This window comes from Numida meleagris, chromosome 5 (assembly GCF_002078875.1).
Source record: "Numida meleagris isolate 19003 breed g44 Domestic line chromosome 5, NumMel1.0, whole genome shotgun sequence".
Taxonomy (NCBI): Eukaryota; Metazoa; Chordata; class Aves; order Galliformes; family Numididae; genus Numida; species Numida meleagris.
Genome location: NC_034413.1, coordinates 41,676,968 through 41,704,769, shown reverse-complemented (window position 1 = coordinate 41,704,769; position 27,802 = coordinate 41,676,968). Strand labels below are relative to the sequence as shown.

Genomic DNA, 27,802 nt, shown 5'->3' with positions numbered 1-27,802 from the left:
TGTCAAGAGGCTCTAGAAGGCCTTCTCTGTGTAGGTGTCCAGCTCCAAGGTGGTGTAGGTCCTCCAGCTCCAAGAGATCTCTATTTCTTCTTGTCTTTGTTACAGCTTCTGTTTGAATCTTTCTTGTTACACAGCAAAGACAGAAGGATCTTCAGGGGCTCCGTGGGGTTTTTTTGGTGAAAATTTCAGTACTGGTTCCCACAGCCAGTTTTGATTTTTCAAGTTTCCCTCCTTACGCTCAAAAGCTCAAACAGAATCACGGGCTCAGCACAAAGTAACACAGTTTTGTCATGCTCTTTGGAACTCCATACTGCAACCCAACCCAGGTGTCCAGGCTTCTGCATCCAGAAGTTCCCCAGGAACCCAAAGACCTCTCTTGCAGGTTTTATATTGTGCCTTTATATTAAAAGTGCTTTCTAGGTGCTATCACTTTATTCCACACCATTCAAATTCTGTTGGACAGCAGTTAGCTGGAAATAAACATTTCTCAAGCCCCACAGCTTCAGGTAGTCTGCAGAGATACCATTACATATTATGCTCCTCTCGTACAAGCCCTCAATGAGGAAGGTGGGTTACTGTTTTACCACCAAAAAAATAACAGCAACACTTGGAAATCAGCAAACCAACTGATAAATACATGCATCAGTGAATTTACACCAGTTACAGATTTCCCACCACAGCTTCTATCCCAAGCCTTATTACAAAGAAGGCTTCTTTTCTCAAGTCAAGGTGCAAACAAACAAGGCTTAGCAATGCAAGCTACTGTAGCTGAAACCAACCAAATGCTCCTGACTAACCAAGTCCTCATCCTTAACAATCAACTTGTGCTTTGCTGAGCAGTTTCAGTCCATTGAAGTGTAGAAAACCTGTTCAGTAATTAATTAGCTCCAGCTGTTGACACTGGAGCCCACCTTTAGCTTATTTCCTCTTGAAGTTCCACTCCATTATTAATCTTTTGCAGGAGGATTACAGCCATTCCCATATTCCTGTATTCCAAAAGTTATATCCTGTAGCTACTGAGAAACAGGTTGCGAACATGCTCTATGAAGGGGACTATGAAACTTTCCTAGCCATTCGGTTCAGCTGTGCCAAAGGATGTATGTAGCGAGAACATAGTTATTAACCTTACAATCGAGAGCACTGGAAGCTGGAAGAAGTGACTAGTTGTGGATACTTGGCATGGTCATCTGAGGCCGAGCTCAGCAGTGTACCCTTGATTTTAAATCCCCTCTCACTTCCCAGCAAGGAGCTGGCATGGAGGGAGTGCTTAACATTTCATCAGACATCCAGGAAAGGTCAGGTCACCACTTCTTAGTTCAGAGAAGCTCTCAAAGTCACAGTCTAGCCAATAACTACCATTCCTCAGCATTCCATGGCACTTAAGGACATGGTTTGGAGGGCATGGTGGCAATGGGTTTATGGTTAGACTAGATGATCTTAGAGATCTTTTCCAACCTTAATGATTCTGTGATTCTATAACTGAAACAGAGGACTTCTGGAGTGAAGCACCATCCTGAACTGCTTTTTCACAAATCAAAGAAGGCACAGCCCTCAGACTACTTCAGATGTACACTGACGGCCACGTGGGACAAGTGCTTTATTCATCCTTCTCCTGAGATGACTTCAAAAACCCTAGAAACATCATAAAGCTTATGTTCATTGCCAACAATGCCATGATAGTCAAAGCTGCCCTAGAAGGGAACACTTTGTACATTGCTCATTTAGCTGTAAGAGTCCTGTGTCTATCACCTCATCTCTGCCTGGAATGAGACTATAGCCATGTGTGGTATTTAATACCTAGCAGCTTGAAGTCCCTGCAATTAAAATTATCATTTTTTGTGCAAAATTCCTTTACCTTGCAATGGAAGTCAAAACACATCATGAAAAAATTTTTCAGATGACTTAGATATCATGCAAAAGCACCTGGGAAATTATCTGGTTTTGTCTAGTGAAATTGCTAGAAATATAGTCTTGTTGTCACAGCAATAGATATGTGCTCAAAAGATGTGCTCATATTTCTCACATATTTCTATCAGCTGTGTTCACATACTTGGTTTCTAGTGGAGCAATTGGTATGAGATAACAAAGGAAAATACAGCATCAATTTAAGTATATCTAAACTTATCTTGCCAGATTCACAGAAAGCAAAAATAAATGTGACTAAAAACAAATCAAAAGGAGGGGGAAAAAAAGGATGAGTCTAAAAGAGGAAATTGTACAGGAAGAGAAAAGAACTGGATTAATTCTAATGAATGGCTGGGAAAAAAAAGGGTATATGAATGCTGAATGAAGGGCATCTGACTGAATGAGATGTGAGTCCTGAATAAAAGGCATGAAGGATATTGAGAATCACTGAAGAAATACAACACCATGAAAGATGCTGCTTGAGTTCTCAAGTTTTCCTATTTGATAAATACAGCACAAACCAATATTTTTCACATGGCACCCATTTCTCTGTCAAACATCAGCAATTCTGCACCTTACTTAAGATGGTGTAAAAAACAGACAAAATTTGAATTCTTTGGCTTCGGCCAAAGCACTGCTGCTACTTCCTTCATTATTTGTCAAAGGAAATAAATTGTTTATAGACTAAAATTAAGTCTTCTGCTTTCTGCTGATGAGGCCTTTCTGACTGCATCATTACCACGCTGGTATGCTGTCAGTCTTTTGTTGGCTGAAATGCTACATGCTAGCAGCAACATCCTATTGAAAATGGAAAAAAAGATAAAAACAGGCATAGAATAGGCTGACAGGAAAGCCCTATCAAAACAGCTGTGTTAGCAATGGAGCAATTTCATCTTCAAATGATGTGCTTCTCAGAGTTACATCTTTATAATCTCCATAGAATATTTCCAAGAGTATTTTTTGACCACGGCACTAACTGGTGCAGCACTGCAAAGCTGAACCAACGCTGGCAAAAGTTGAGAACATCAGGCGAGTCTTTTTCACCCACACAAAGCTGTAGCTTAGAGACAGTGAAACTACACTGTTTGTGATTTCCAGTGGGAAATCCTGAATTCTCAATTTGTTAAAGTTCTATTTATTTGTGTTTGCAGGGGAAATACCATGGTAATCCCATGCACATAGCAGTGATCATCTCAAACTGCTTAAGAGAAGAAAGAAGAATATTGGCTGCAGCCAGCATGCCTGTGCAGGTAACGAAATACATGTCACTAATTTACTCCATGTTAACCTGCCTGCATGCTTTTAGGACCAAATCCTGTCCTCTCATTACGAATTCTACTAGAGTGATTTGTGTGCACTGTGGGGGTGCCAAATGTTACCCTTTAAACTCATGTTTGTACTTCATTAGTGGCTCTGCTGCCGCAAACATTGCTATAAGTGACTTAGATGTCACAGCTAATCTTCAAAGACTCTAATCTGTGGGAAAGACTTTAAAGAGATTATTTTTTGCAAAACAGATGTGTACATATTAAATTATGCATTGCGCTAATTCATATGAATTATGCAGTGCAAAAGAAATTCCATCTCATATGTTACACTGATTGTTTTTATGTTATTTGAAGAAAGAAATTTTAAAATTAGATACACAACTGTTTTGTGGAAACTGGTATATGGTTAAAACCCAGATAAAATATTTTTAAAGGCAACTTTGATCTTCTAATAACCTGTGGATGCAATACATATTTTTATATGAGTATTGTGATACTGGTCTTTTTTTAGAAATCTAATCATCTATGTTTCAGGTCCTTTAATTTACTAGACATTTAATACCTGCAGTACACCCAAGCCCTTTCACCTTTTGGATTTCCAAGTTAAAGAAGCACTCTTTTCAGATTTGTGGAGCTAAATAGATTGAGCTGTTCCTACCAATCTCCAGCCAGTAGAGTACTAGGTTATGAATTCCTTCTCTGTACTAGAACTTGCTATATTGTTGATAACTTGTGGCATTACTCATCCAAGTATTACCTGCTCAATGTGTTCCAGGGACCACTGGAAAAGTCATTGCAGAACTCTGTGGTTTCAGAGAGACAAAGGAACGTGGAACACAAAGTGTCAGCCATTAAGAACAGCGCCCAGGTATTTTGTTGTCCTGTTTCCTATCTGTATAGCCACGAGTCATGATTTTCATAGACACACCCCAGCTATGGTTAAGCCAGGTAGCACCAACACCTCATGCTGCTCCAGTCATCCCATTATTCTCTGGATCCCAGCCCATGTTTACTGCTCAAGGTACACATGGATTCTCAGATGGGTTTTTGCAGTAGCTCTGGGTTCAGTGCAAGAGTTACCTAGTTTAAAGCTATCACACTCACTGCTCTGCAAGTTACAAGTGGATCACTGGGTGTGGTAAGAACATACCTACTGCTTCTAAATAGATGTGAGGTTCAATAAACATACTTCTGCAATTCCATCTCCTTTAGTTGGGTCAGAAGTAGCCAGCCTTCCTGACCTTTGAGTCACGTACCAAGATTTTTGTAAAGCCAAAGGCTACAAGTTATAATTATATGTTATGGAGGCACGAGGGGAGAAGATGGAGAAGCACTGTGAGCTGATGGTAACAATTCTCCAGAAACTTTTCGTACCACTGCAAAGTAGATGAGGACTGAGCCCTGTAGCTATGTCTCACTGAAGAGACTGAAAAAGTTCACAGAATAACTGCCCATTCATTTCAAGGCAGGACAAGGATTCAGACCACCTGTAGCCTTTTTGGGATTCCAGCCCCTCTTCTAGCTTTGTAGCTAGAACTGTAGAACTTTGTAGTTAGACTCGATGTAGAAATTGTATTTGAAATACTTGTCCATATGCCATTCAAGAACAAAACTTCAGGTATACTGGAAAGAGGTCCTAGTAGCGTTCTCTCGTAAGTGTCTCCCTACCCAGAGAAGAAGGGTAGAGAGATGAAACCCTTAAAAGGATAAAGCCAGCTTTAGAAGTTGTTGTACTAGATCTCTATCAATGTTATAGATAAGAGCTGCAAAGCAACAGCAGCCAGATCTGCAACTCAGCAGCCAACCATGCTGCTCTTCCAGCCTGTGCGTAGCGAGCATCTATGAGGGAAAGTGCAGCCACCCCTAAAAGACCAGGGAAAATGAGAATAATTTCCAGGTACAAGAGTTTTTTAATAGGTAATTAAATTGAACACAGAAATCAGCCAACTCCTTGTGTATGTAATTTCATACCTTGCACACATAATTTAAAAGTTCAAAAAAAAACCACACAAAAAAGAGAATTATTAACTTTGTCTGTCTTAATTTAGCAAATGAAGATTTCTGTTTTCCCAGACACTGAACTTGCATATCTCAGGGATCTAAAAAGCACTGTTCATTGGCAGAATCAATCTTCCTATAAACAGCACAGAAACAGACCTTCGAAGCAAACCAGATTATTACCTACACATTTCTTTTTCTTCTCTTGATAACGTCTTTTTTGAATTACCTTTGTATGTTGTACAGTTACTAGAAAAAAGCCTTCTGAACTTTTTTCTATAGGTATGAAAATCATAGAATCATAGAATGTCTCGGGTTGAAAAGGACCTCAAAGATCATCAAGTCTCAACCCCCCTGCCAAGTGCAGGGTCGCCAACTACTAGACCAGGCTGCCCAGAGCCACGTCCAGTCTAGCCTTGAATGCCTCCAGGGACGGGGCATCCACAACCTCCCTGGGCAACCTGTTCCAGTGCGTCACCACCCTCTGTGTGAAAAACTTCCTCCTAGTATCTAACCTAAATCTCCCCTGTCTCAGCTTAAAACCATTCCCCCTTGTCCTATCGCTATCCACCCTCACAAACAATTGTTCCCCCTCCTGTTTATACGCTCCCTTCAAGTGGAAGGCCACAATGAGGTCTCCCCGGAGCCTTCTCTTCTCCAAACTAAACAAACCCAGTTCCCTCAACCTTTCCTCATAGGAGAGGTGCTCCAGCCCTCTGATCATCTTGGTCACCCTCCTCTGCACTCGTTCCAAGAGCTCCACGTCCTTCTTGTGCTGGGGGCCCCAGGCCTGGACACAGTACTCCAGATGGGGCCTCACAAGAGCCGAGTAGAGGGAGACCACCACCTCCGTTTCCCTACTGACCACTCCTCTTTTAATGCAGCCCAGAACATAGTTGGCCCTGCGGGCCACCAGTGCACACTGCTGGCTCATGTCCAGCTTCTCGTCCACCAGGACCCCCAAGTCCCTCTCCGCAGGGCTGCTTTCGAGTACTTCTTCCCCCAGGTTGTATAAATACCTGGGATTGCCCTGGCCCAAGTGCAGCACCTTGCATTTGGCCTTGTTGAACCTCATTAGGTTCTCATGGGCCCACTTGTCCAGCCTGGACAATTAACTCTTGCAAAAAGCCAAAGCAGTAAAATTGTTTCATTCCTTTAGCAAAATTGCCAAGTATTTCTCCAAAAAATAAAGTCTCTGAACTCCGCTGCTCTCTTTGCCTCTCAAACCTTTCTGACTTTGCAAAACTATCCATTTGTGTTGCTTTAAGGCTATAAGAAGTCAGTTAAGTAACTGGCATAACATTTTACATTTTTAGATGGTAGGAAAGGAGAATATTATGTTATGCCTTTATCCATTACAAAGCAAGTTCCTTTTTATGCCACTGTTAACACCAAAGTAATTTCTCGCTTTCTTCTCCCCTGGAAAGATGACAGACCAAGATGTCAAATACTTGGAAGACTTGCAAGAAGAATTTGACTTCAGGTATAAAACAATACAAAGTTTAGGTAAGTGTTTCTTTAATCAGTTTTAGATTCTCTAGGAAAAGAGTGATTACACGACTAAAATCCAGACTGTTTTTTTTTTTTTCCTATGCATTATCGAGATAATACATGTAAGCATAAAAATAGATTTTTAGTGTACATAAAACTGTAGTCTGAGACATACCGACTCTCTTGGTGTTAAAAGGGCAAACAGGATCTCATTGATCAAGTGCAGTTATTTTCTGTTGGTAAGTGACACAACACAATAAGAAAGAGTGTAACTTTCTTTATTTAAAGAACTTATTTTTCCTTTTCCTCATGTTTGACTTGGCCCTTCCTTGGCACAATGTGGAAGAGCTTCTTATTTCCCAGAGTAGGACTGTGCGAAAATACTGTTTTAGCCTCTGACTTGGCTTTCCATTCTTTTTTGACCACAGTGATGATAACCAACTGGTAAGCACTCTGAATGCATGTTTGACCTATGATGGTTGAGGTCTGCACAATGCAACAGCGCTTGCATGATTTCTTTCAGAAAAGAAATTGAAGTCCACTTGTGTCTGCTCAGATACCTTCCTGATGCCTCCCTTTGAACATGCAGATATATCTGGGGCTTGAAATGTCCAGGTTCTTAAACGCATCACTCATGTGTTTAAGGCTGGGTATGGCTAGACAACTGGAAGAGATCAAGTTGCCATGGATTAATGAGGTGTTGGCCGTCAGTTCTAACACAAGTATTGACCAAGTAGATGGTTGAAATCTTCCCCACTTACGAAACAAAACATGCTTACATAGATGACTTTCAGGGCTTACAATTTCACTGTGTCAACAAGTGCTACATGCCAGCTTAAAATACCTTAAAATGTGTATGTGAGTAGCTGCTGTGGCTGAGCAGACAGCTGGGTACTCATCTCCCCTTTTGAAACGCATACTCTGATGTAATGAGACATCAATCCAGAAACTCAGCAGAGACACAGTTGGCACCAATTTCTTTTGTGAAGGTAGCATGAAAGATGCAAGGGCAAAAGGTGTGGGATGAGCCACCTATGAGCAAATATGTGGTGAGCTTGGGGATGCTTGAAACTAATGCATGATCCAGGGAAGGAAAAAAAAAATCCAGAAAGGGAGAAGTACCAGTGTTTGGTACTCCTGGGTGCTGAAATCCCCATGGTGATGAACACTTTATCTGTTTCAAATGCGTTACTTTGATGCTGTCAACCAGCCATGTAATTCAGTTGGAGCCCAAAGAGCTTTAGCCTAACTGCTGACACCATGAGTGTGTGTCAATAGTACACAGATCAATCACTGATCCAAGCCAGATGTATATATGACTATGCACATAAGAAATATACAGATTCCTGCTTACAAGCCATATCTTTTCTACCTTTTTCCTGTTCCAAATGCATGCACACATTTCAAGAATGGAGTCATAAAACCGTAGCTTAAGTTTGTATTCAAATGGGCCTAATCAAAGGAAATGTGCTATTACGTAATCTGCTGATGCTTGCAGTTTATTTTTTCCCTAGTTCCTCCCGCAGTCAGGTTGTGGTTCCCCCCCACGTCTCCCATAAACACGCGCACAAACCCCCACGCCCACATTTGTACTGAAGTAACTGCGTGATTTTTTCACCCCCTGGCAGAGCAGAGTGACAAAAACAGTGCCCTCATTAAACAGGAAATGCTGGCGTTGCAGGCGATGCTCAATACATTAGACTACAAGAGAAAGGTTAGTGACATCCTTTGTCAGCTGGGGTTCGTTTGCTTTCTCCCTTTATTCCCACACTGAATACTCAAATGCTACGTGTACCTTCATGAAGTCTCCTCTCGGAAGAGCAGGCAAACAGCATATGATTTATCAATACGCCAAAGGCTTTGTGTGGATGTGGGTGATAGTGGAGAGCAGTTAAGAAATTGGTAACTAAGCAGCAGCTTAATGAGGGCTATGATTCTGCTCACCTTAGAAGGGAGGACTTCACAGGAGCTCTTCTGCACTGCACTGGATGGATAGCTTAGCTGGCAGTCTAGAGCTTTCATAGTGAATTAAAGTTATCCAAAGTAAATGTGATCTAGTAATTGCAAAACCAACCAAAGAAATGCACAGATGCTACCTAGCTCTGTTCAGCAACAGACTTGTGAGTGCAAGCACTTCTTGACCGCTCCTTTGCCAGCACAGAAAGCCCTGTGTTCAGACACACCTACCTTCTACAGTTAAAAGCAAGTCAAACATACAAACAAAAAAAAACCCTGTGAATTGGATATGATGCAAAACAGAAGAAAGATTTTATGTCCTTGACGGTGCTTCTAAATGTCAACTGCTTGAAGATGTTATGCCCACAATGAATATAACCTCCCCTCCCACCCCCAAAAGAGGAGTTTTACTGAGGAAGACCTCACTGATATTCAGGATTACCTTTACATACAGAAGATGAGGAAATTCAGTCACCTCTGGGCTAAAGAGACAAAGGTGGTGGGATTAAATACAGTCGTTTTCAAAATAATTTAAAAAATGTAATCAGCACTTTGTGATAATGGCTGAATGTTGTGGCTGTTCCCTGCGACCAGTCCGTGACAGCTTTCCCATATTACAGGAAGTACTAAGTAAAATAGGCCGTGTCATCCACGAAATTGATATGCTTATGAGCAACATGCTGACCGAGGAGCTGCTGGACTGGAAGAGACGGCAGCAGATTGCCTGCATCGGGGGTCCCCTCCATGGGGGGCTCGATCAGCTCCAGAACTGGTAAACCTGTACTCAGCTTATGTTTCCACTGAAAACCACAGGAAGTCCGCAAGCCCCATGCACACAAAATGATAATTCCTTTAGATCGGTTGCCTTGCTACCTTGCAACAGCAGAAAATTCATGAGCAGCTATGCAAGTAAATTACTAAAAATGCATTTTGCTTTGGTAGATAACATTTGGCAGTAGAATGAATGACATTACAGTAAAGTGCTGAGCCTGAGCCGTTGCAGTCAGTCATTTTTTGGTTTGACGGTTATTGCAGATACATGATACACATACCCCAGGGAGTTTTGCTTGAGTAAGAAGTGTGCTGACTGAGTTTGTCACTGAGGACAGTGGGAGTTTTGTCTCAGCAGGAGCTAGGTAGATACTTTATGCTCTGACTCGCTGGGCACATCACTCCTCCAGGGTTAAAAACACCCAGGAACTGAATGGCAGAAGTGTGCTCCATGGTGGCAATAGAATAAGGCTCAAAGGTTCTTGTGGGAAAAAAAACAACAACAACAACAAATAGTGTTAGATTTTAAAAGATAATGCAGCTAGAAAATGTCAATTTCTCTCCCTTCTAACATCTATTTTGGAAAAGGTGAAGTAAAGATAAGAAGAAAAAAGGAGGGAAAATAACCAAACATATACACTTTGAAAAACTACTAAGCTGTAGGCAAGAAATAAAACCGGCAGCAGTGCCCTGCAGGTAAAATATCAGGATGGTGAAGTATTTCTTCTAAACTATCACAGTCACCATTGCACTGTTGCTGATGAGGCCTTTGGGGAGATATTTACCTTTGAAAGTAAAGTGGGAAAATTTGCATGATGTATTTATATACAGCTGTAAACAAAAGATGAATGAGCGCTACTGTTTATAAAGCTTGAAAGCACCATAATGCATGGACTCCAATTTCTCTAAGCAAGAACTTCAGTAGATGTTATGTTCTAAGAAAGGTTTACATGAGAGATTGCAAGGTAATCTATTGTGTCTCTGTAGTTTTACGCTGTTGGCAGAGAGTCTTTTTCAAGTTAGAAGGCAACTAGAAAAACTGGATGAGCTGTTGACCAGACTGACATACGATGGGGATCCCATTCCGGTGCAAAGACCTCAGCTGCTGGAAAAAGTCAATTTCCTGCTCTACAACCTCTTCCGCAAGTGCGTAAGCTACCGTGAATTCATGTTGCTTTACTTGAACTAACACAGGTTTATTGGTAACAACAAAACAAAATTGTTAAGAAGAAAATGAAAAAAAAAAAAAAAAAAGGCTGAGTCTGCAAGAATCTTAAAGACTAAGTTTCGCAAGGAAAAGTATGTACAGCTGTCATCAAAACTCAGAGAAGCTGAAGGTACCAGAGAGCTTCTTGTGTACAGCACTTAAGGCTTTGTGGTCAAGTTCTGACTCTATGTGAACGCCAAAACCCACTTATTTCAATCACGTATGTACCGCTGAGAAATTTTTGTAGTGAAGTGGCAGATCCTTCTCTTTTCTCTTCCCCACCAAATTATTCTTCCCTCCCAAATTCACCCATCTATTCATATATAATATATTTTCATAATTTGTCTTCTCTTTTGTACCAGCTACACAAGGAGACAGACCACAAGTGGCTATTCTATTAGCAGTGTCTGAAAGCAAAACATGGTTTATTGTTTTTTTATATGTAAAATAATGAAAAAAAGGATTATTTAGTTGCATTGGAACCAGGTTCAGTGGACATTTAGAGCTAGATTTATGGTTCTGACAAAAGGCTAGATCATTCAGTTGATATTTTAATCCTACAGAATTTGATTTTGGTTTGATTTTAAAGGTATTACAGGTATATGTTTCTTATGGGAACAATTCAAGTATAAGTTAAACCCCGAGATCATTTAGAGAACTGAGATTGGAAACGCATGTCTCCTATTTTGGCATCTGAAGAGCAATAAGACTCAAAGAAAAAGATAATATATCTTGATATATGTTTATTTATGCATATTCCTATCAATCTATTTGCTTCATTTCTTTTCACCCTAGTTCATTCGTGGTTGAAAGGCAGCCCTGTATGCCAACACATCCCCAGAGGCCAATGGTACTTAAAACGTTAATACAGTTCACTGTAAAATTAAGGTAAGGAAAGGAAGTCTGATATCAGTTCCTCCCTTTGTATGCTGCACTTTACTCTAGGAGACCATTTCAGGATCTATAAAGTAAAGCATTACAACTTCTGTGTCAGAGTCAGGCAGAGACCCTTTTGACTCTGGGGAAAGCTTTCTCAAGCAGGGGTCTAAAGGCCACCGAACCTTTCACTTGTAATAAATGGCAATGAAGAGCAAACAGTGGAAGGAAGACAGGCAGACTGTGGCCAAAAGTCAGTACCTTCAGGAATCTATATTTATTGGATTCTTGCTTTAATGACTTTGCAAGCTAACAAGTAATGATCCATATCACACCAGGCAACATCAGAATACTCAGAGCCACTGTAGCACATTAGAAAGAGAAACATCTGCAGCTTGGGAGGTGTGTGATTAGTGTATCAATGACACAAGTTATTTCTCACCCGCTAGCTCCTTCCCCGACTTTGTAAAATGTGGGAAGATCTGAGAGGATCTCGCATCTCATCTCATTTCTATCCAGCTGCAAAAAGAAGGCATAGAAGGTGGGGGAGCAGGAGTGGAAAGCGTACACAAAGGAGAGCACAGTGCAGTTACAGATATACAACTCCACCCACTCCCTCAAATACAAACTTGCAGGGAGGATAAAACACTTGCCACTGGATAAACTCATCCCTACTTTCATGTACAGGACCCTGCAAATCCTGATGTAGTCCTGGATGATCTATCCGTTTTCAGATTATAATCATTTCAGATACTGTGATGTGGAGCTAATGGTCTCTAGTATTTTCTGGTGACAAATTTGTTTGCTATAGTTTTATTATTATTATTATTTAGAGTGTTCACTTTTACATTTTCTGTTTTGAAGGTTGCTAATTAAATTGCCAGAGCTGAACTACCAGATCAGAGTGAAAGCAACTATTGACAAGTAAGAAACTTAAAAGTGAAGATATTAGACAACTCTCTTCCTACAGAGACCATGCAGGTTTTTCAGTAGCTACCCTATCTGCTTTAGAATTTGTTTAAAGAGGGGGAAGAAACCAATGAACAGTTAAAACATCAGGGTAATAAGGGTAATGGCTCTCTTTAATGTGGAAAATCTCTTGTATTTAAAAAAAAAAAAAAGCTATTCTTAATTGATATTTTGAAATTGGAGACAAAATGCCCATTTAAAATTTGTTTCAAGCCTTAAATAAAATTCAGCCTTAAATAGTAGCATCACCAAAAACTTTATATCAAACTCTGTTGCATTTACGGGATCATCACTTCCCTCTGCCTACGCCAATAGTCCCAGCACCTTCAATGCAGCTGCTCCAAGCATTACATGCAATTTGTGCTTGGAAAGCAGGCGCTGTAATTAGAAACTACAGCAGCTTACAGTGTTTTACCTCTGCCTGACATCAAGGCTGTTATGTAAGCTCCTCCTTCCTAATAGGTTCAGTACTCCTTCATGCTCCCATTACTTCTTACAGCAGTGATGAACAGAAACCCCAGCTCATACTGTTGGTTAGAATTTCCTGAGCAAAAGACATCTCAGAGCCTGCCTGTATTGTACTTGTGCAACAGTGTTGGTTCTGCCTCTAGTATATGTGTTTGAGTTGATTTGTCTTCTCTGCAAGATTCTGATTTTCAGTACAATGCAACAATTCTGACCGCAGAGCAAGCTTGGTTACAGACAGCTGAGGGCCCCCCAGCATGAAAAACCATGAGGATAAGATCCCAGAATCAGCACAGCTGATCCAAGTTCTTGTTGCCCACCATTCTCCCTTGCTCTGGTCATCATGCTTCTATTAGCCCCCTACAAACCACCCTGCACCTGACTGCATGGACACAGGTGTTGGCCCAAAAGAAGGAAGACAAACATCTAGTGGATAAGCAGCAGAAGACAGCTTCCTCTCAGAAGCCGCATATGTGCCATGGCCTATCTACACAGGCCTTTATTGCCCCACAGCCCAGTCATGCAAGCAATTAGCACAGCAGCTTTCAATATCCACACGTCATTCCAGTGGCAGAGGAAAAAAAAAAGTTAGATAGAATAACTGGATATCAGAAATTTCAGTTATTTTTTGAAAAATAGCAGTGATATTGGTAACATACATTAACTTCAACAGATAAGGCAAAATGTACTGTATCAAGACACATTACTCAGTGCAAGCATGGCTTACACATTTACTGATTCATCATCTGTTTCCTCCCCTACCCCTCTTCTATTTTAGGAATGTTTCAACAGTAAGGTAAGAAAACAAAATATGAGAGTCCTTCAGCTATCCAGTATGTTTTCATTTGAGTGCATAAGTGTAATGTTCTCCATAGCAATCGTAGATTCGTTCTGTGCGGAACACACGTGAAAGCTATGAACATGGATGAATCGGCAAATGGAAGCCTGTCGGTAGAATTCCGACACTTGGTAAGTTTGACTGCTTTTGTCTTGCCATGCACCTCTGGCAAAGAAGTAAAATATTCTTTAAAAGCTACGCAAGGAGAACTGTACTACTGTCAAATCTCCACTCATTTTCTTCTCCCTTAAAGATTGTTTACTCCTACACCCCCTGTATCGCACTCCGTACTGCTATAAAATGAGACTAAAATTTTCACAGAAATTAGAAAACAAACCCTACTTAATGCCAGAAGAGGAAAAGACTAATCATGATGAATTTACACAGAAACATTTTTTAAAACAAAAGGAAAAAAAAAAGCCAATGTAGGGGTGAAATATATAATTGAACGCTTTAGATCTGATTGAAACTACTGCCTGAGGCAACTGTCTTTTGAGAGCCCACAGAACTGCTTCCAAAGCTTCTCCCATGTCTTAGCAAGTCCTACTTTCAAACCAGACTCCCTCACCTATGGTATTTTTGTGGCTCAGCCACACATGCAGTGTATTATTGCAGGTTTACAAAAGGAGCTGTAGACCGACGGCCTTTTCTACTATCACACGCTTTGCAAGCATCCTGATTAACAATTTAATATGCTATCTTTATTATAATAAAGTTAGATGCTTAAAAAATTCTTTGAAAATATCTATCAAAAGGCCATTCACTGAATGGACTTCTCAAAGCACAGAGTCAGAGCCTTCATTGCAGTGTATCTGTATATTTGAAATAAACCCTTATTACACTAAGGGCATCATGGCTATGGCTGGCTTACTTTATGTACTCGTCTGTAATTTCTCTGCCACATAATTTCTGTTTTGCTTTATACAGCAGCCGAAAGAAATGAAATCAAGTGCTGGAAGCAAAGGAAATGAGGTTGGTGGATTTATTTTCGGTGGTAGTTTTGATTACTCTCCCAAGTATTTCAGACTGGATTTTATTTAAATCCAACAGCAACCATATGTGAGTAAATTAGATTTTGAAATATATACTCTCCTTATAAGTGTCAGACTCAGTAATCATGCGTTTGTATGAGCACAGTGAGAACCTTTCAGAAGTGCTCAGAAACCTCAATTACGTGCCTCGAGTTTATGTATTTAAACAGCTACAGTAGAAGGTAGGAAGTAATAATCTGAATGCGTGCGTTCCCTTGCAAGGCCTTCTCTTTGGTCAAAGAGTTACATTTTGAAAAAACAGCTTTTTGAGAACAGTTTAAATGTGCGTTCTGTTGGCCACGTTTACAGCAGATGCGACAGCGTGACTGTACTTGCCTAAAAGAAGCTGTTGCCCCAGCCGGGACCAAATGGCGCGCTCCCCTGACTGATGTTCGTCTGAATCCTGGTCAGGTGCCCCCCTCGTGCGGTGACGCTGCAGTATGACACGTCAGACCTAGCAGCGGCCACCCGCTGCATCCCAACCGCAATCCCTATCACGTTGGGCCGCGGGGAGTTAGGACGTCCGAGCTCTGTGGGGCAGAGAGGGGACGGGAAGTTTCCCGGACCTTTTCAGCTCTTATCAGCTGGATTCATTCTACCTGTGTTCAAACATTTGAGTTGATTTGCTGGATGGGTGTTTCTCTTAAAAAGCAGTCAGCTCGAAGCTGGATTTTCCGTTTGCAAGACGGCTGTACGATTCAGATGTCTGAGGATCTCCTGCGGCCTCAGCCTCACGTTTCCGCAGGATCTTTTGTTACAGCATCCCGTACGTGTCCTGAAGGAGGTGCTCTGGGGGAAAGAGAAGGCCGTGAGGCACTTTCCCAAGGAACACTTTTATTTACACTGACTTAAAGTGGAAGTACTTTGATTCAGGAATACAGATCTTCCCTTCTCTCTTCTCCTTTTTGCTGTTGTTTTTTAAGAAGTCTGGCAAAACAAATACGCAATGGGAAAAAAAAAAGCAGGAAAAATGGCAAAAAGATTTTTTTGTTTTAACTCGTGGGGATGGAAATATCTATTTTTAAAGATACGTTTCCCAAGGGGCAGAGATTTGGCTGTTTATGCAGCTATGCTAGTTTGTCATCCAAACAAAATGTTGTAATACAAGCTAATCAGCTATGACAAACAGACTGATTGTCAAGAAGTATCTGAGCATACTTGAAAGAAAACATAACTGTTTTCTGGGACAGGGGCCTGCTTGTGCTTAAGGACAGGGCTCCTATAACTGCTTTTTTGAGCTGTATGCTTGTTTCCTCTTTGGAGTTTAACATCCATGTTCAGACTGGGGCTGTCAATCAGTAAAGAAACTTTAGGAAAAGTGGGAAACAATAGCAGACAAAAGAATCTGCTACATTTGTGTGCAACGCCCTGTTGTAAAGCGACATTTTTACACAAGTTGAAAGTTAAGAAAGCGTTGCTTTCAGAAAGTCCAGGGTTATTAGTTTTATTCCACCAGAGTTTGGATTAATTTGGAGTTCAGCAAAGAGTTTCCTTCTTCTCCTGCTTTGCTTAGAAATTAGATGTGTGTTTTCTTGCAGCGTTGTGTAATCTCAGCATCTGGATTGCCCAGACGGTGTTAAACACCAAGCATACGCTCACAGTTATATAATCTACGTTTTCCCTCAGGGCCCTCATATGGTGACTGAAGAGCTGCACTCCATCAGTTTTGAAACGCAGGTCTGCTTGTATGGACTGACTATCAATTTGGAAGTGAGTATATTCTGGACAGATATTCTATGGCGAGAACAAACAGCATTTTCCAGTGGCGTACAACAAACAAGCCTGTTGGGCCAGACCACAGGTCCGTCTATCCTAGATGCTGTCTTTAGCAGTAACCATAAGCAGTTGCCAGATTTCCAGAACTTCTGCATAGAAGGCTGCACAGATTTCAAGCAACATTTTTAGCCCTTCTATGCAGAAGCCAAAATACAGACTCTCACGGTGATTTTGGTACACTATGCTAACCACCACGAGCATCCTCCGAAAGCTTATTTCTCTCTTGAAACACAGGCTGGACAGCAGTTATCAACAGTTGGTCCTGCTCTACTATGCTGGAAGAGCCCAGGCTCAAGAACTGTATTCAGAGTGGGCAGGAGAACAAGAAAGTGCTAAAAGACAACAAATAATACAACACTGTTTTTACCTGCTGTGTTCATTTTTTTCCACCAGACAAGCTCTTTGCCTGTGGTGATGATTTCCAATGTCAGCCAGTTACCCAATGCGTGGGCTTCTATTATTTGGTACAACCTGTCAACCAACGATCCTCAGGTAGGTCTTCAGTACGCAAATAGTGGCTTTCTGCATTTTTCACATTCCTATTATTTGGTTGTCAAGTACATTCATTACAAAAAGTCCGTTTCCCCCTCTTAAACAGACCTTATTTTCTTCAGACACACAGTTATCAACATCATACTTCTATGTTGTTTGTTCTATCTTTTGTTCCCTGCCCAGATATGAAACCATATGCCTCTTAGGCTTCATTTTTTAGGCTAACGTAGTAGTTCACAAACTAAGGAAAGGTGATTGCCCTTCTTCACAACTTTTCCAGGTCAAATTTGTCTTTCTTGAATGTGGTTGATTAAAATCATACACATAATAATTCCACAGATGCAATTCAAAACCATTGAAGGAGATACATGGTTGGGTCTATAATGTAATTAAATGCTACTTTCCCTCACTTTAGAGGAGCTAGTGCTTTACGCAGTGAAGACTGCAAGAGCCAGGTAGCGCCGTCTAGTAGCTTTAATGCTGAGCAAAAGCAGAATCATTATTTCCCTGTCTCCTGCTGGCACAGCACAAATTTTAGATTCAATTGCTGTTACTGTGTTTGCAAATTGCAGAACATAGTATCTGCATTTATTCAACAGGCATTAAGCATATTTTCACTTTCATACATAACTATCAGAAGCATGGCGAGGTATTTTATCATCCAAGATGTACACAGAATCCCACTCTCTCCAGAAGCATCCCCCTATAGGTTTGCTAGCAACCAGAGAGGAACCAAGGTATCTTTGTCCAAGTTTATTCTGCTCCTCATTCTACCACACCCTCTGCTTTTTTTGTTTGGTTTGGGGGATTATTTTTGTTGTTTTTAAACACTTCTGGACTCTGCTTAAGCACTTGCTGCTCTCTTGTAAAGCCTGGAGTGTTTTCTGTAGTTGCTAGTTGTCTAAATAAAGCATTCATTCTGTTGCAGAATTTATCCTTCTTTAATAACCCCCCTGCTGCCACTCTAAGTCAGCTCTTAGAAGTACTGAGCTGGCAGTTTTCATCGTATGTTGGCCGTGGACTCAATTCTGAGCAACTCAACATGCTGGCAGAGAAACTTATGGGTAAGTTTGTAGAAACATACAGATTTTATTTGTTTTGGGGCTTATATTTGATAGTCAAAGGTAACAACTTTAAGCATGACCTTCACTTCCACCCTTGACTTCAAAAATACCATTGTGACATTGTTTTTCTTTAAAGAAAAGCACACGTCAGCTTATTCTTACCACAAAGCGATTCAAGTTCTGAACATCTAGGCTGCTAAGCTGAAGAAAGAGGGCATCAGAGTCACGTTCAACACTATTTTGTTTCCTTAGCAAGTAGTTGTTATCTCCAGCATCAGATATCAAAAGGAAGTCTTTTCTTGCTTGTTTATGGGATTTTGGCTTTGTTGGTGGCGGTGATGAGTTGTGTTTTATTTTTATTTTTTAAAGTATCTGTTCAATGGGACCTGTTTAGTTCTAGAATCCATCTTTCACTCACAACAACATAGAAATGAAGCCCTGCATGGCTGGAAGTTCAGTGAGACAAGAAAAAGAACACTTCAATCTGACTGTCCTCCAGAAGGGAGAGGCCTCAGGGGAAGGCTGGCAGAATAAAAGAAAGCATTACCTGTTTCTGGAGAAGAAACTATTCTAAAATACATCATGAGCTGCAAGAAACCCCAAGCTGACAGTGTAACTATACCTCTTACTGCCAAGGCAAGAACTAAAGTGCCTGTCAAAGACTGGACAGAATATTTACTTCTTACTGCTTTCAAAGTTGGGAAGCTAAGGCCAGTTTCCTTTAGTAAAGAGTGCCTTTTGTAATGGTTTCTTGGAGATTTGTTAGTTAATGGAATAGAAAGACACCATTCCATTCAGTAAGAATTGTAAGAAAAACAAAGTCTGAAAACTTGGAAGCTTAAGATAAGGCGATGGCCAAGAGAAATAAAACTTGGAGCAAAACTAAAACCAAACACAGTGTTGCACCAACAAGGCCCCGGACAACTTTAGGCAAAAATTCCCCAGGCTATCACTAGCAGTTGTTTCAGAATGATACACAAAACTCATCTGCTAGCTGCACGATCTCTCCATGCACACAGCCCCTTAGCAATCCCCTCTCAATCCCACTCCAAGTCTGGATGGACGATGCTATTTTTCAACTGTATGGGTGTCAAACAATATCTTTCAGAACTTCAGAAAAACAGACTCACATTTTCCTATTTTGCTTTTAGGGCAACAGGTCAGCTACAGTGACTACCAGCTCTCTTGGGCAAAGTTCTGCAAGGTACAGTTCAGAAAGTAAAAGCACAGACTCGTCTTTAACATCCACACATCTAACTCTGTCCCACTCGTGTCAGTGACGAGATCCTCACTTGCCACACGTGGGACTTGTAGCCCAGCACGACCAAATTAAGTCTAAAAGCTTTACCATGAAAATAGTATTTCCTGAAGTTTAAAGCTTGGGCTGAGAGATCTATTTAGCTGCATTTATACAGGTACCGGAAACTGTCCATACAGTCAAGTATGCCCTATATGTTTCCATAAATCATAGAATCTTATTGGTTGGAAAAGGCATCTAAGGTCATCAGGTGCTACCAAATAATATAGCTTACGCTATCAAAGCATAGAATACATTTTTCATAAAGCATACAGTTTGTTTTTCCTCTATGCTCAGTTGTGATCTAAATTATTTCAAATCTGTCAACACATTCAGTAACTTTGCTCAGAAACAACAGCACTGAAAGAGTAAACACTTTTTGTTCACACTACAATATTAAAACACATCCAGAATCTTGAAAGTAAGTTTGAACTCTCAAAATGTAATTTAATAATGAGAAAGAAACTTTGAATGTGAATTTTTCTTTAAAAAGAGGGAGTTCCAATGCATATCTTAAAAAAAAAAAAATTATAGTTTTTACATTAGGCTTAAGCAGAGATGTTACTCAAAGCAGCAGTTCAAATTTGTCACTTCAACAGACACTAGATTATTCTTAAGGAATTGAGATAGCTGTATCACGTGGATGCAGTATAACGACATTCTCACAATGTTCTTCCTTTGCATGTATTTCCCATTAGGAACATTTACCTGGAAAGTCTTTTACCTTTTGGGTTTGGCTTGAAGCTATACTGGACTTAATTAAGAAACACATTCTTCCTCTTTGGATTGATGGGTGAGCAAGAAGTAAAACCATCCGTGTATTGATCTCTCTCTGCTTTATCCCTTTTTCTTTACTAGCTAAACAGAAGAGAACTTGCAAAGAGTCAAACACTTCTGTCTCTTTCTTCCCATTCACGATTTTTCAAAATCTTTGCAAAAAGGGAATGCCTTTGAATCTATTAGCAATGCAGAACTAAGTTCATAATTTTTGCCAAAGTAAAACCATGATTTCCTATTACACTTCAGGTACGTAATGGGATTTGTAAGCAAAGAGAAGGAACGAATTTTGCTCAAAGACAAGACACCAGGAACATTTCTATTAAGGTTTAGTGAAAGCAATCTGGGTGGAATTACCTTTACTTGGGTGGATCAGTTAGAAAATGGTAAGTGCAATTAAAAAATAATAATAACATAGAGCTCAAATCCTTTGGTACAATTGTAGCCATAGTTGGTTGAGGGTTATTTTTGTTTAAAAGTAAAGTTCATGTGTATCATGTGTTAGTTTGGCTTTGGGCGAGTTACAAGTATTTACTGAAACACAAACCAAAGCTCTGCAAGTCTTCCTCTCAGTTCTTTATATTAACATAAATATGTTCATTAGGAGATGTACCTGCTTACTGCAGGCTTTATGTTTGTTCCCACACGTGTAGGAAGAATGCCTTGCAAGATACTAACATTCGTACAAACAGTAAAACCCATACCGATGTAAACTGAAAAGAAAAGCAAAAAACATTCCAATTAGAGATGTTGATCTAGCTGGCTATCAGCAGCTACATGCCCTTGTGTTTTTACAGGAGAAGTAACATTCCATTCAGTGGAACCCTACAACAAAGGCCGCTTAGCTGCGCTGCCCTTTGCTGACATACTGCGAGATTACAAAGTTATCATGGCAGACAACGTTCCTGAAAACCCTCTGAAGTATCTGTATCCAGACATTCCCAAAGACAAGGCCTTTGGCAAACACTACAGCTGTCAGCCAAATGAAGGTTGGGCTCTGTTTCTGTACTTACCCTTCTGGAAAGCAGCTTTAAGGTCAAGTGGCAATTCAAGGAATTTGGGGAGAGGAAGAAGGGAACAGATCACGATGCCTCCTTTAATCGGCATCTTCATGAGAAATGTTTGATGTGGGTCATCACGTAGACAGCTTCATTTTATAAATAGAGCCACGGTCTTAGAGGTTATGTTAGAGGCTACAACAACAATATTCAAAAGAAGCTAAGAAGTAGATCTAAGTTAGGAGTAAAAAAAAAAAATGGATTTTTTTCCTGACCAACACATTGCAAAATTCAGTATTCAGATGTTCAAAGGAGATGAAAAGTCATCCTGCTCTTCAGCTTCATAATTGTGTAGAACTGTAGCAAGTTGTCTCTAATTTCAAGGAATTCTCTATTTTCTGAACAGCTTAGAAGACCTGCTTTAATTTCGCAATGAGGCAGTGGTTACCCCGGTAACTACAGTGGAAAATGCAGCTAGACAGATTAGCTCCAAAAGGCTAGATAAGATTACTTCCAAACATGCACTCGCTCTTGTCTGGGTTACTAGTCAAGCCATTTTTAGATCAAGCTTGCACCCTGTCAAAAAGAAAAAAAAATAAAAAAGTGATTTTTCTAGATAATGCATGTTATTCTGAACTTTCATTATAAAAGAATACAAGCCCATCTGAATTCAAATCCCTGTACTGTTCAAAGGTACTTTGAGGCAGCAAATGCTTTTCTTCTTCATTTTAATTCAGTGGACATGCCTACTCTCCAGTCCTCTAAAAAATTATGTACCTGTTTAATTTCAAGCAAAAGACATATCTGAAGCTGGATTAGAGACTGCTTCGTGCAAGCATTTGCAGAATCAAAATCTAGAGGCTCAGAAGTACAAAGCTTTTGGAGTTATAGCACGGTCCTTTTCAAAGTCTTAAGAAGATCTCTTTTATCTGTTGTTGTGTTATATCTCAAGATGGTGATGTAGGTATTCCCCATTGGGGAAGCACAGTCATTTCTGTGACTAAGACCTGAACCTGGACACTAGCCTCAGGAATTCCTCCCATTTTATGGCTGCTTATTTAATCACAGATGTTTCTCATTTAAGGTGTTATGGTCTGCAGCATAATCAATTTCAAACAAATAATAAAATTAATGGGCAATATTTAATTTCTCTAATATTGAACTTTCAGTCTCAAAACCCTCGGACGGAGGAGTCAAAGGTTACGTTCCTTCTGTATTTATCCCAGTCTCCAAAATGTGAGTAACCTTAGAGATGTATTAAATTCTGAATTTCATTACATTTACAAACTGTTTCAAACTTTCCCCTGCCTCTCTTTCCCCAATCAGATACTTTGGGACAGCAGCGTATCTAAGTTTTTGTTTGGCCAAAGACTGCTGAAAACAAGGAAGGGAAGCAAAGAACTTCACTAGAGCACTTCTCTCCTACATGTGGCAAAACCTTTGTCAAAACTGAATGCAGACCTTATGGTACTTTGGTCATCTTTCACTGTTCCCTTTTTCAGCAGCTGATATTAGAGTCAGGCTTAACCTCTCTCTTTCTTTAGACCTATTCCCTGCATTTTTAAGCACATACTCAGTCACTGGCGTATGCTCACAGGGCCACTAGCAAGCACTTAATTAAGCATTCAACATGAGTCATTCACTATAATCCACAACAATCCTCCATGAAGTTGGAGGGATTGAGGTTGCTTTTAATACTATTTTCTTCTTCTTTTTTTTAAAGCTTAAATGATTCTACAGATCCACATTCTCCATCAGATCTTCTTCCAATGTCTCCAAGTGTTTATGCTGTGCTGAGAGAACACCTGAGTCCCACAGCCATCGAAACTGCCGTACGTTGTAAACTTTTCCACTGATAAGTTAACACTTAGCAAACAGAGTGCATCCAACACAGATGCCGGTTACAAAAAGACTACTTGTACCATTATGAAAATACTAGAGCTCATCCATCACTTGCAGTGTTACGTTCTGAAGCAGTGGTGCAGATATTTCCTATTGTCTATTATTTCATATTGTCTAATGCAGACAAGATGTTGCAGCATACTTGGATGCGTTGTTTGATATGAAGTTTTCTTACTTCCCGGCCAGTGAACCATGAGCGTTCAAACCCAATAAGAAATGTGTCCTCATTTGTTTCAATACATGAAAATAGTTCTGACTTCCTAAACTGCATTTGAGAACTACACACGCTAGCTGGCATTTCTCTTTTTTTAGCAGGGAAAAGAATAGTTGGCTTCACTTTTGTTTATCTTCAGATTCCAAATATTTTTAGGTTTGTTTGTTTGGTTTTTTTAGCACTTGCAGTAATTCTCAAGCCAGCTCTGCCCAGAGCTTCCAAACAAACTGCGATCATCACCATCCTCCAGGGCCATCACTTCACAAAAACTATCAGATGATGAGTTCAGAGAGTCAAACAGAATCATTTTGCAGTTTTTAAGGGTACTAGAGAAGTGGTTCACTGCTGCTAGATGGGAGGCAGATTGCTGGAGGCTCCTGCTAGAAATGTGTCCAAGTTCTGCTACAAATTAGGAGAGAAAAGAGTTCTGAAAGGATTTTGTTGTTTGTTTGGGCTTTGTTTCCTATTTTTTTGTTTGTTTCATTGTCTTTATGTTGTCAATTTCCATTTTCCATTCTGTTTACCCTGCTAAACGAGGAAGGAGGAAATACAGAGTTTCTTTATCATCCCAAATTCACACAACATATTCTACCCAGGTGAAGAGTGGTGCTGTACTGAAGTACAGTAAGCAAAGTTGTTATTACTAAAGCAACACTTTTTCTCCATGAGGTGTCAGTGAAAGAGCACTGTGCAATGCAGAGAACAAGAGTGAAACCTGCAGCTGAACAAGATATCCTACTCAGTAACACAGTCTTAGCAAGACACTCTTTCTGCAGCCTTGCTGAACTCCTTTCTATTCCCCTACTCACTGCAAAAGCAAGATTCCAGTAAGAGCCTTTCTGTCCAAATCCATAGGCTACAAGAACCACAGAAATATAAAGATACATAATTCATGTAAAGATACATCATTTTTGGGGGGAACTTTTTCCTACACTGTTTTCCAAAGAGCAGTACTATATTTTGCAAAAAACTAGAAAAGAGATTGTAAGAGCCCTAAGAGTTGTCAAGATGATACTGCAGCTACCTTGAGGTTTGATGGGCAACTCTTTTTGAATGCGCAGCAGTAACTGCCTTGAGATTGATCTTTTCCTTTTTTTTTTTTTTTTTTCCTCCTTCTAGCTGAGTTCTCCTTACTCAACTGACTGAAGTTCACATACTGGAAAAATAAGCAACTGCATGGACACTGGATGGGTTAGAAGCATAATAAATATTTTTTCTGTCGTCTCTGTAAATCATTATTTCCTGGAAACCATTACGATGCTATTCTTGGGCCTCCTTCTGTTTTCAGTTCCACGTAAAACAGGCACTTTCTCCCTAGAGGTTACACATAGCCACTCAGGACTGCTACCCTCACTGATAAAAGGCCACAGCCATTCTGACTTGCAGGTCATTTGATTCCAGGGGGGTCCAGTAGGTATGAATTTCTACTGGCAGAATTACTGACCTGAGAACTGTTGTAAACACAACAGTATAAGAACAGATTTTTTTCCTTCTGATAAAAGCACATAAGGACAATTAAAGACTTGAAGGTGCTCGAGGAAATCAGCTTTTATTACATTAAATAGTTTGCTTAATCATCTTTTTGTATGCCCTCAGTTTAGTTTTAAAGTGAAGATTCTCATCCCTCCAAGTTCAGTTGCATCCAGGGCTTATTTTTTTCTCCAAGATGAACTACCTCGAGCATAGACTGTCACCACAGCAGAAGTTGTGAGAGAGAAGAAGGCAACGCTGGGAAAAGATGCCATAGTATCTGGTAAATGCAGACTGGGAAGAGCAGTTTCAAAAAATAATTACGCAAGAGCTATATCATTTTCTGACCACTGGACAATTAGTGATACATGACAATGTTATGTGCCTGTCAGAGACTCATTTAATGAGCAGAATAACAGAAAAAATGTTTTATTTTGTTGGTTCATTTGTTGCTTTTCCCAGTATTATCCCTAAACATTCTATTACTAGAATAATAAAATGGCAGTTCCAGGGCCATTGTCTTTCATGCATGCAGCCTCATTCAGATTTAACTCCTGTGTGCAAAATAAACGGCTAATGCCTACAAAGTTCTTAAAACATACAAACACTTACTCAGGAAGAGCGTGAGGTGCAGATGCTTAAGCACAAATAATACAGACATCTGTGATGATAACAACCCCCTTGCAGTAGTCAGACCTAGATTTCAGTTTCATTTCTCTTCTCTACTCCCCCCCGTACTACTGACATTTGTTAGCAGTGTCTCTGTTAGAACAGAGAGATTCTTTTGGCCATCGCTGAAATATCAGATTAGATACCAAATGACCAAACACATCTCCATTGTTGATCAATCTGAGCAATTCAAAGCTAGCTGCAGATCAGAACCATATTTCCTCTCACAAAGCATCATGTAGAAGTTATTTTCCTAATCAATGACTATTGTGTATATACATCTGATAACAACTGTAATTTATATGACCAGTATGAATAAAAACAGGCTTTGGCTTAAAGTTGGATTCCTGGACTTTTGTGGAATTCTTCAAGATAAAAATCGAAACAGAGACCGGGAATTACAGCGTTATCTACATTGAAAAAGTCCTTCAAGACCACTTCTTTTCATTGAACACCAGTCTAAACTACAGCAACACAGACTTCAACAGCAGCAAGCAAAACTTCACCTCACACTGTATGCCTTTTCATTCTGACCTCTTTTCACCATCTTAACACAAACAAAATGGATTCTGTCCATCTAAAGGTCATGAGAAATATAGCTAAAAAAAGGGCGCAGACATGGCTTGTGAATCAGTCTTCCTCTCTTTCCTTTCTGGTCTCTGCGCAATTCAATTATTTTTCCTGTGTTGCTGAATAGGATTGCAGATCAGCTTTTGGTATTAGTTTTCTTTGTTCCTTTAATTGGAAAGCATACTTCTTCAGCTCTGTTTGCTACTTTGAAGAGACAAAAGTTATTTTCTCTAAAATAAATGTATACTGGCCCAGTCACCTTCCACAAAAAAAAAAAAAAAAAAAAAAAAAAAAAAAAAAAAAAAAAAAACAAAAAAAAAAAACCACCAATGGGAATATTGTCCTTGTGTAGGATGAGGGTTCAAATGAAGGAAGTAAAATATGAAAAAAGAGAAAAGCACGTCAAAAGAGACACGCTCAGATGCTGCTAGAAGAGATGACACATCTGCTCTCCAGTACTTTTACTAACAGCACTTGCGCTTTCTCTGGGTTTTGCAGCTGCAAAATAACAGGAAAAGAAGCCAAGTAACTGCGCTGTGCTTTGTGTCCTGCTCTATTACCATAAGGTTTCAAATTAAATGTAAAAATCTATTAGTTACCATTTTCCTATAGCTTTTATTTATAAAGCACTCACATTCATACCACTACTCAGTAGTTAGATTGTCTGGGCTTCCAGACAAAAAGCTTACCAACAGACCTTCTATTTACACATTTTTTCCATCAGCTAAGAAGAGTTTCCTCTGTTCGAGGAGAGCGAGAGATACAAACTGAAACCAAAAAGGACCCAAGCGTCCCCCATTAAGTTTATATTCTTTGTTGACCCTTCACACACCAGATGGGAATAAACAAGACCCTGCATGTCCTAACAAGTCAGTCAGTTGCAATGAAGATGAGAGAAAAGGAAACTGCTTTATCAAGAGATGTTTACTGGGATGAAAATTCTCAGCTGGCCAAATGCCACGAACAATTAAAACACTCAGCTGCCCACTGTTTGTAAGCACTCCTGCAAGCTTCTGTCTGTTGGACGGAAATCTGGGTTATAGTTCATAAATTAACAACCACAGATAAGTTTGTACAGTCTTTCAGTGCATCTCTTGAACACAGACAGCGCAGGTGGCTGAGATAAAGGCCACCCTTGGGGATTTCTGTGCCCGCCACGCTCTCCATTACCCAGTCCAGACTCCTACCCCACCCACAGTGCTGCAGCTTGTGCAGCAGGGGCTGAACACAGAGGTTTCCTCACTGTAAACTCTTACTACTGTGACTCCCACCTACAAGAAGGGTTGGAAGAAGGATCCAGGAAATTACAGGCCTGTCAGCCTGACCTCAGAATTGAGGAAGATCATGGAAGAGCTCATCTTGAGTGCAATCAAATAGCTTGTGCGGGATAACCAGGGGATCAGGCCAGGCCAGCACAGGTTCGTAACATTCAGGTCCTGCCTGACCAGCCCTCTGTCCTTCTATGATCGAATGATCTGCCTGCTGGATGTGGGAAAGGCTGTTGACAAGTCTACCTAGACTTCAGCAAAGCCTTCAACATGGTCTCCCACAGCATTCTCCTGGAGAAGCTGGGAGCCCATGGCTTGGACGGGTACACTCTTCACTGGGTAAGGAGCTGGCTGGAGGGCTTGGCCCAGAGAGCAGTGGTGAATGGAGTTAAACCCAGCTGGTAACCAATCACAAGTAGTGTTCCTCAAGGGTCAGTACTGAGGTTGGCCCCGGTTAACATCTTTACTGATTATGTGGATTGAGTGCACCCTCAGTAAGTTTAAAGGTGACACAAAGTTGCCAAGAAGTG

The 27,802-nt window shown here is 40.3% G+C and overlaps 1 protein-coding gene across 2 annotated transcripts in view; it reads left to right on the top strand.

Moving 5' to 3' along the window:
- STAT4 (signal transducer and activator of transcription 4) overlaps positions 1-25,778 on the top strand; it is a 40,533-nt gene extending 14,755 nt beyond the window's left edge. The window contains exons 4-24 of one of the 2 annotated variants that reach the window (XM_021398177.1): positions 3,057-3,155; positions 3,949-4,041; positions 6,599-6,677; positions 8,291-8,376; positions 9,239-9,390; positions 10,377-10,535; positions 11,392-11,484; positions 12,337-12,396; positions 13,685-13,702; positions 13,791-13,875; positions 14,672-14,716; positions 16,402-16,485; positions 16,945-17,043; positions 17,972-18,107; positions 19,259-19,311; positions 20,103-20,197; positions 20,431-20,567; positions 20,979-21,170; positions 22,349-22,415; positions 22,903-23,011; positions 24,415-25,778. In XM_021398177.1, coding sequence (XP_021253852.1) covers positions 3,057-3,155; positions 3,949-4,041; positions 6,599-6,677; positions 8,291-8,376; positions 9,239-9,390; positions 10,377-10,535; positions 11,392-11,484; positions 12,337-12,396; positions 13,685-13,702; positions 13,791-13,875; positions 14,672-14,716; positions 16,402-16,485; positions 16,945-17,043; positions 17,972-18,107; positions 19,259-19,311; positions 20,103-20,197; positions 20,431-20,567; positions 20,979-21,170; positions 22,349-22,415; positions 22,903-23,011; positions 24,415-24,441 — 1,968 coding nt within the window. In that variant the 3' untranslated portion in view covers positions 24,442-25,778. Of the gene's footprint in view, positions 1-3,056; positions 3,156-3,948; positions 4,042-6,598; positions 6,678-8,290; positions 8,377-9,238; positions 9,391-10,376; positions 10,536-11,391; positions 11,485-12,336; positions 12,397-13,684; positions 13,703-13,781; positions 13,876-14,671; positions 14,717-16,401; positions 16,486-16,944; positions 17,044-17,971; positions 18,108-19,258; positions 19,312-20,102; positions 20,198-20,430; positions 20,568-20,978; positions 21,171-22,348; positions 22,416-22,902; positions 23,012-24,414 lie in introns of both variants that reach the window. The other variant, XM_021398176.1, reaches the window with a different exon arrangement.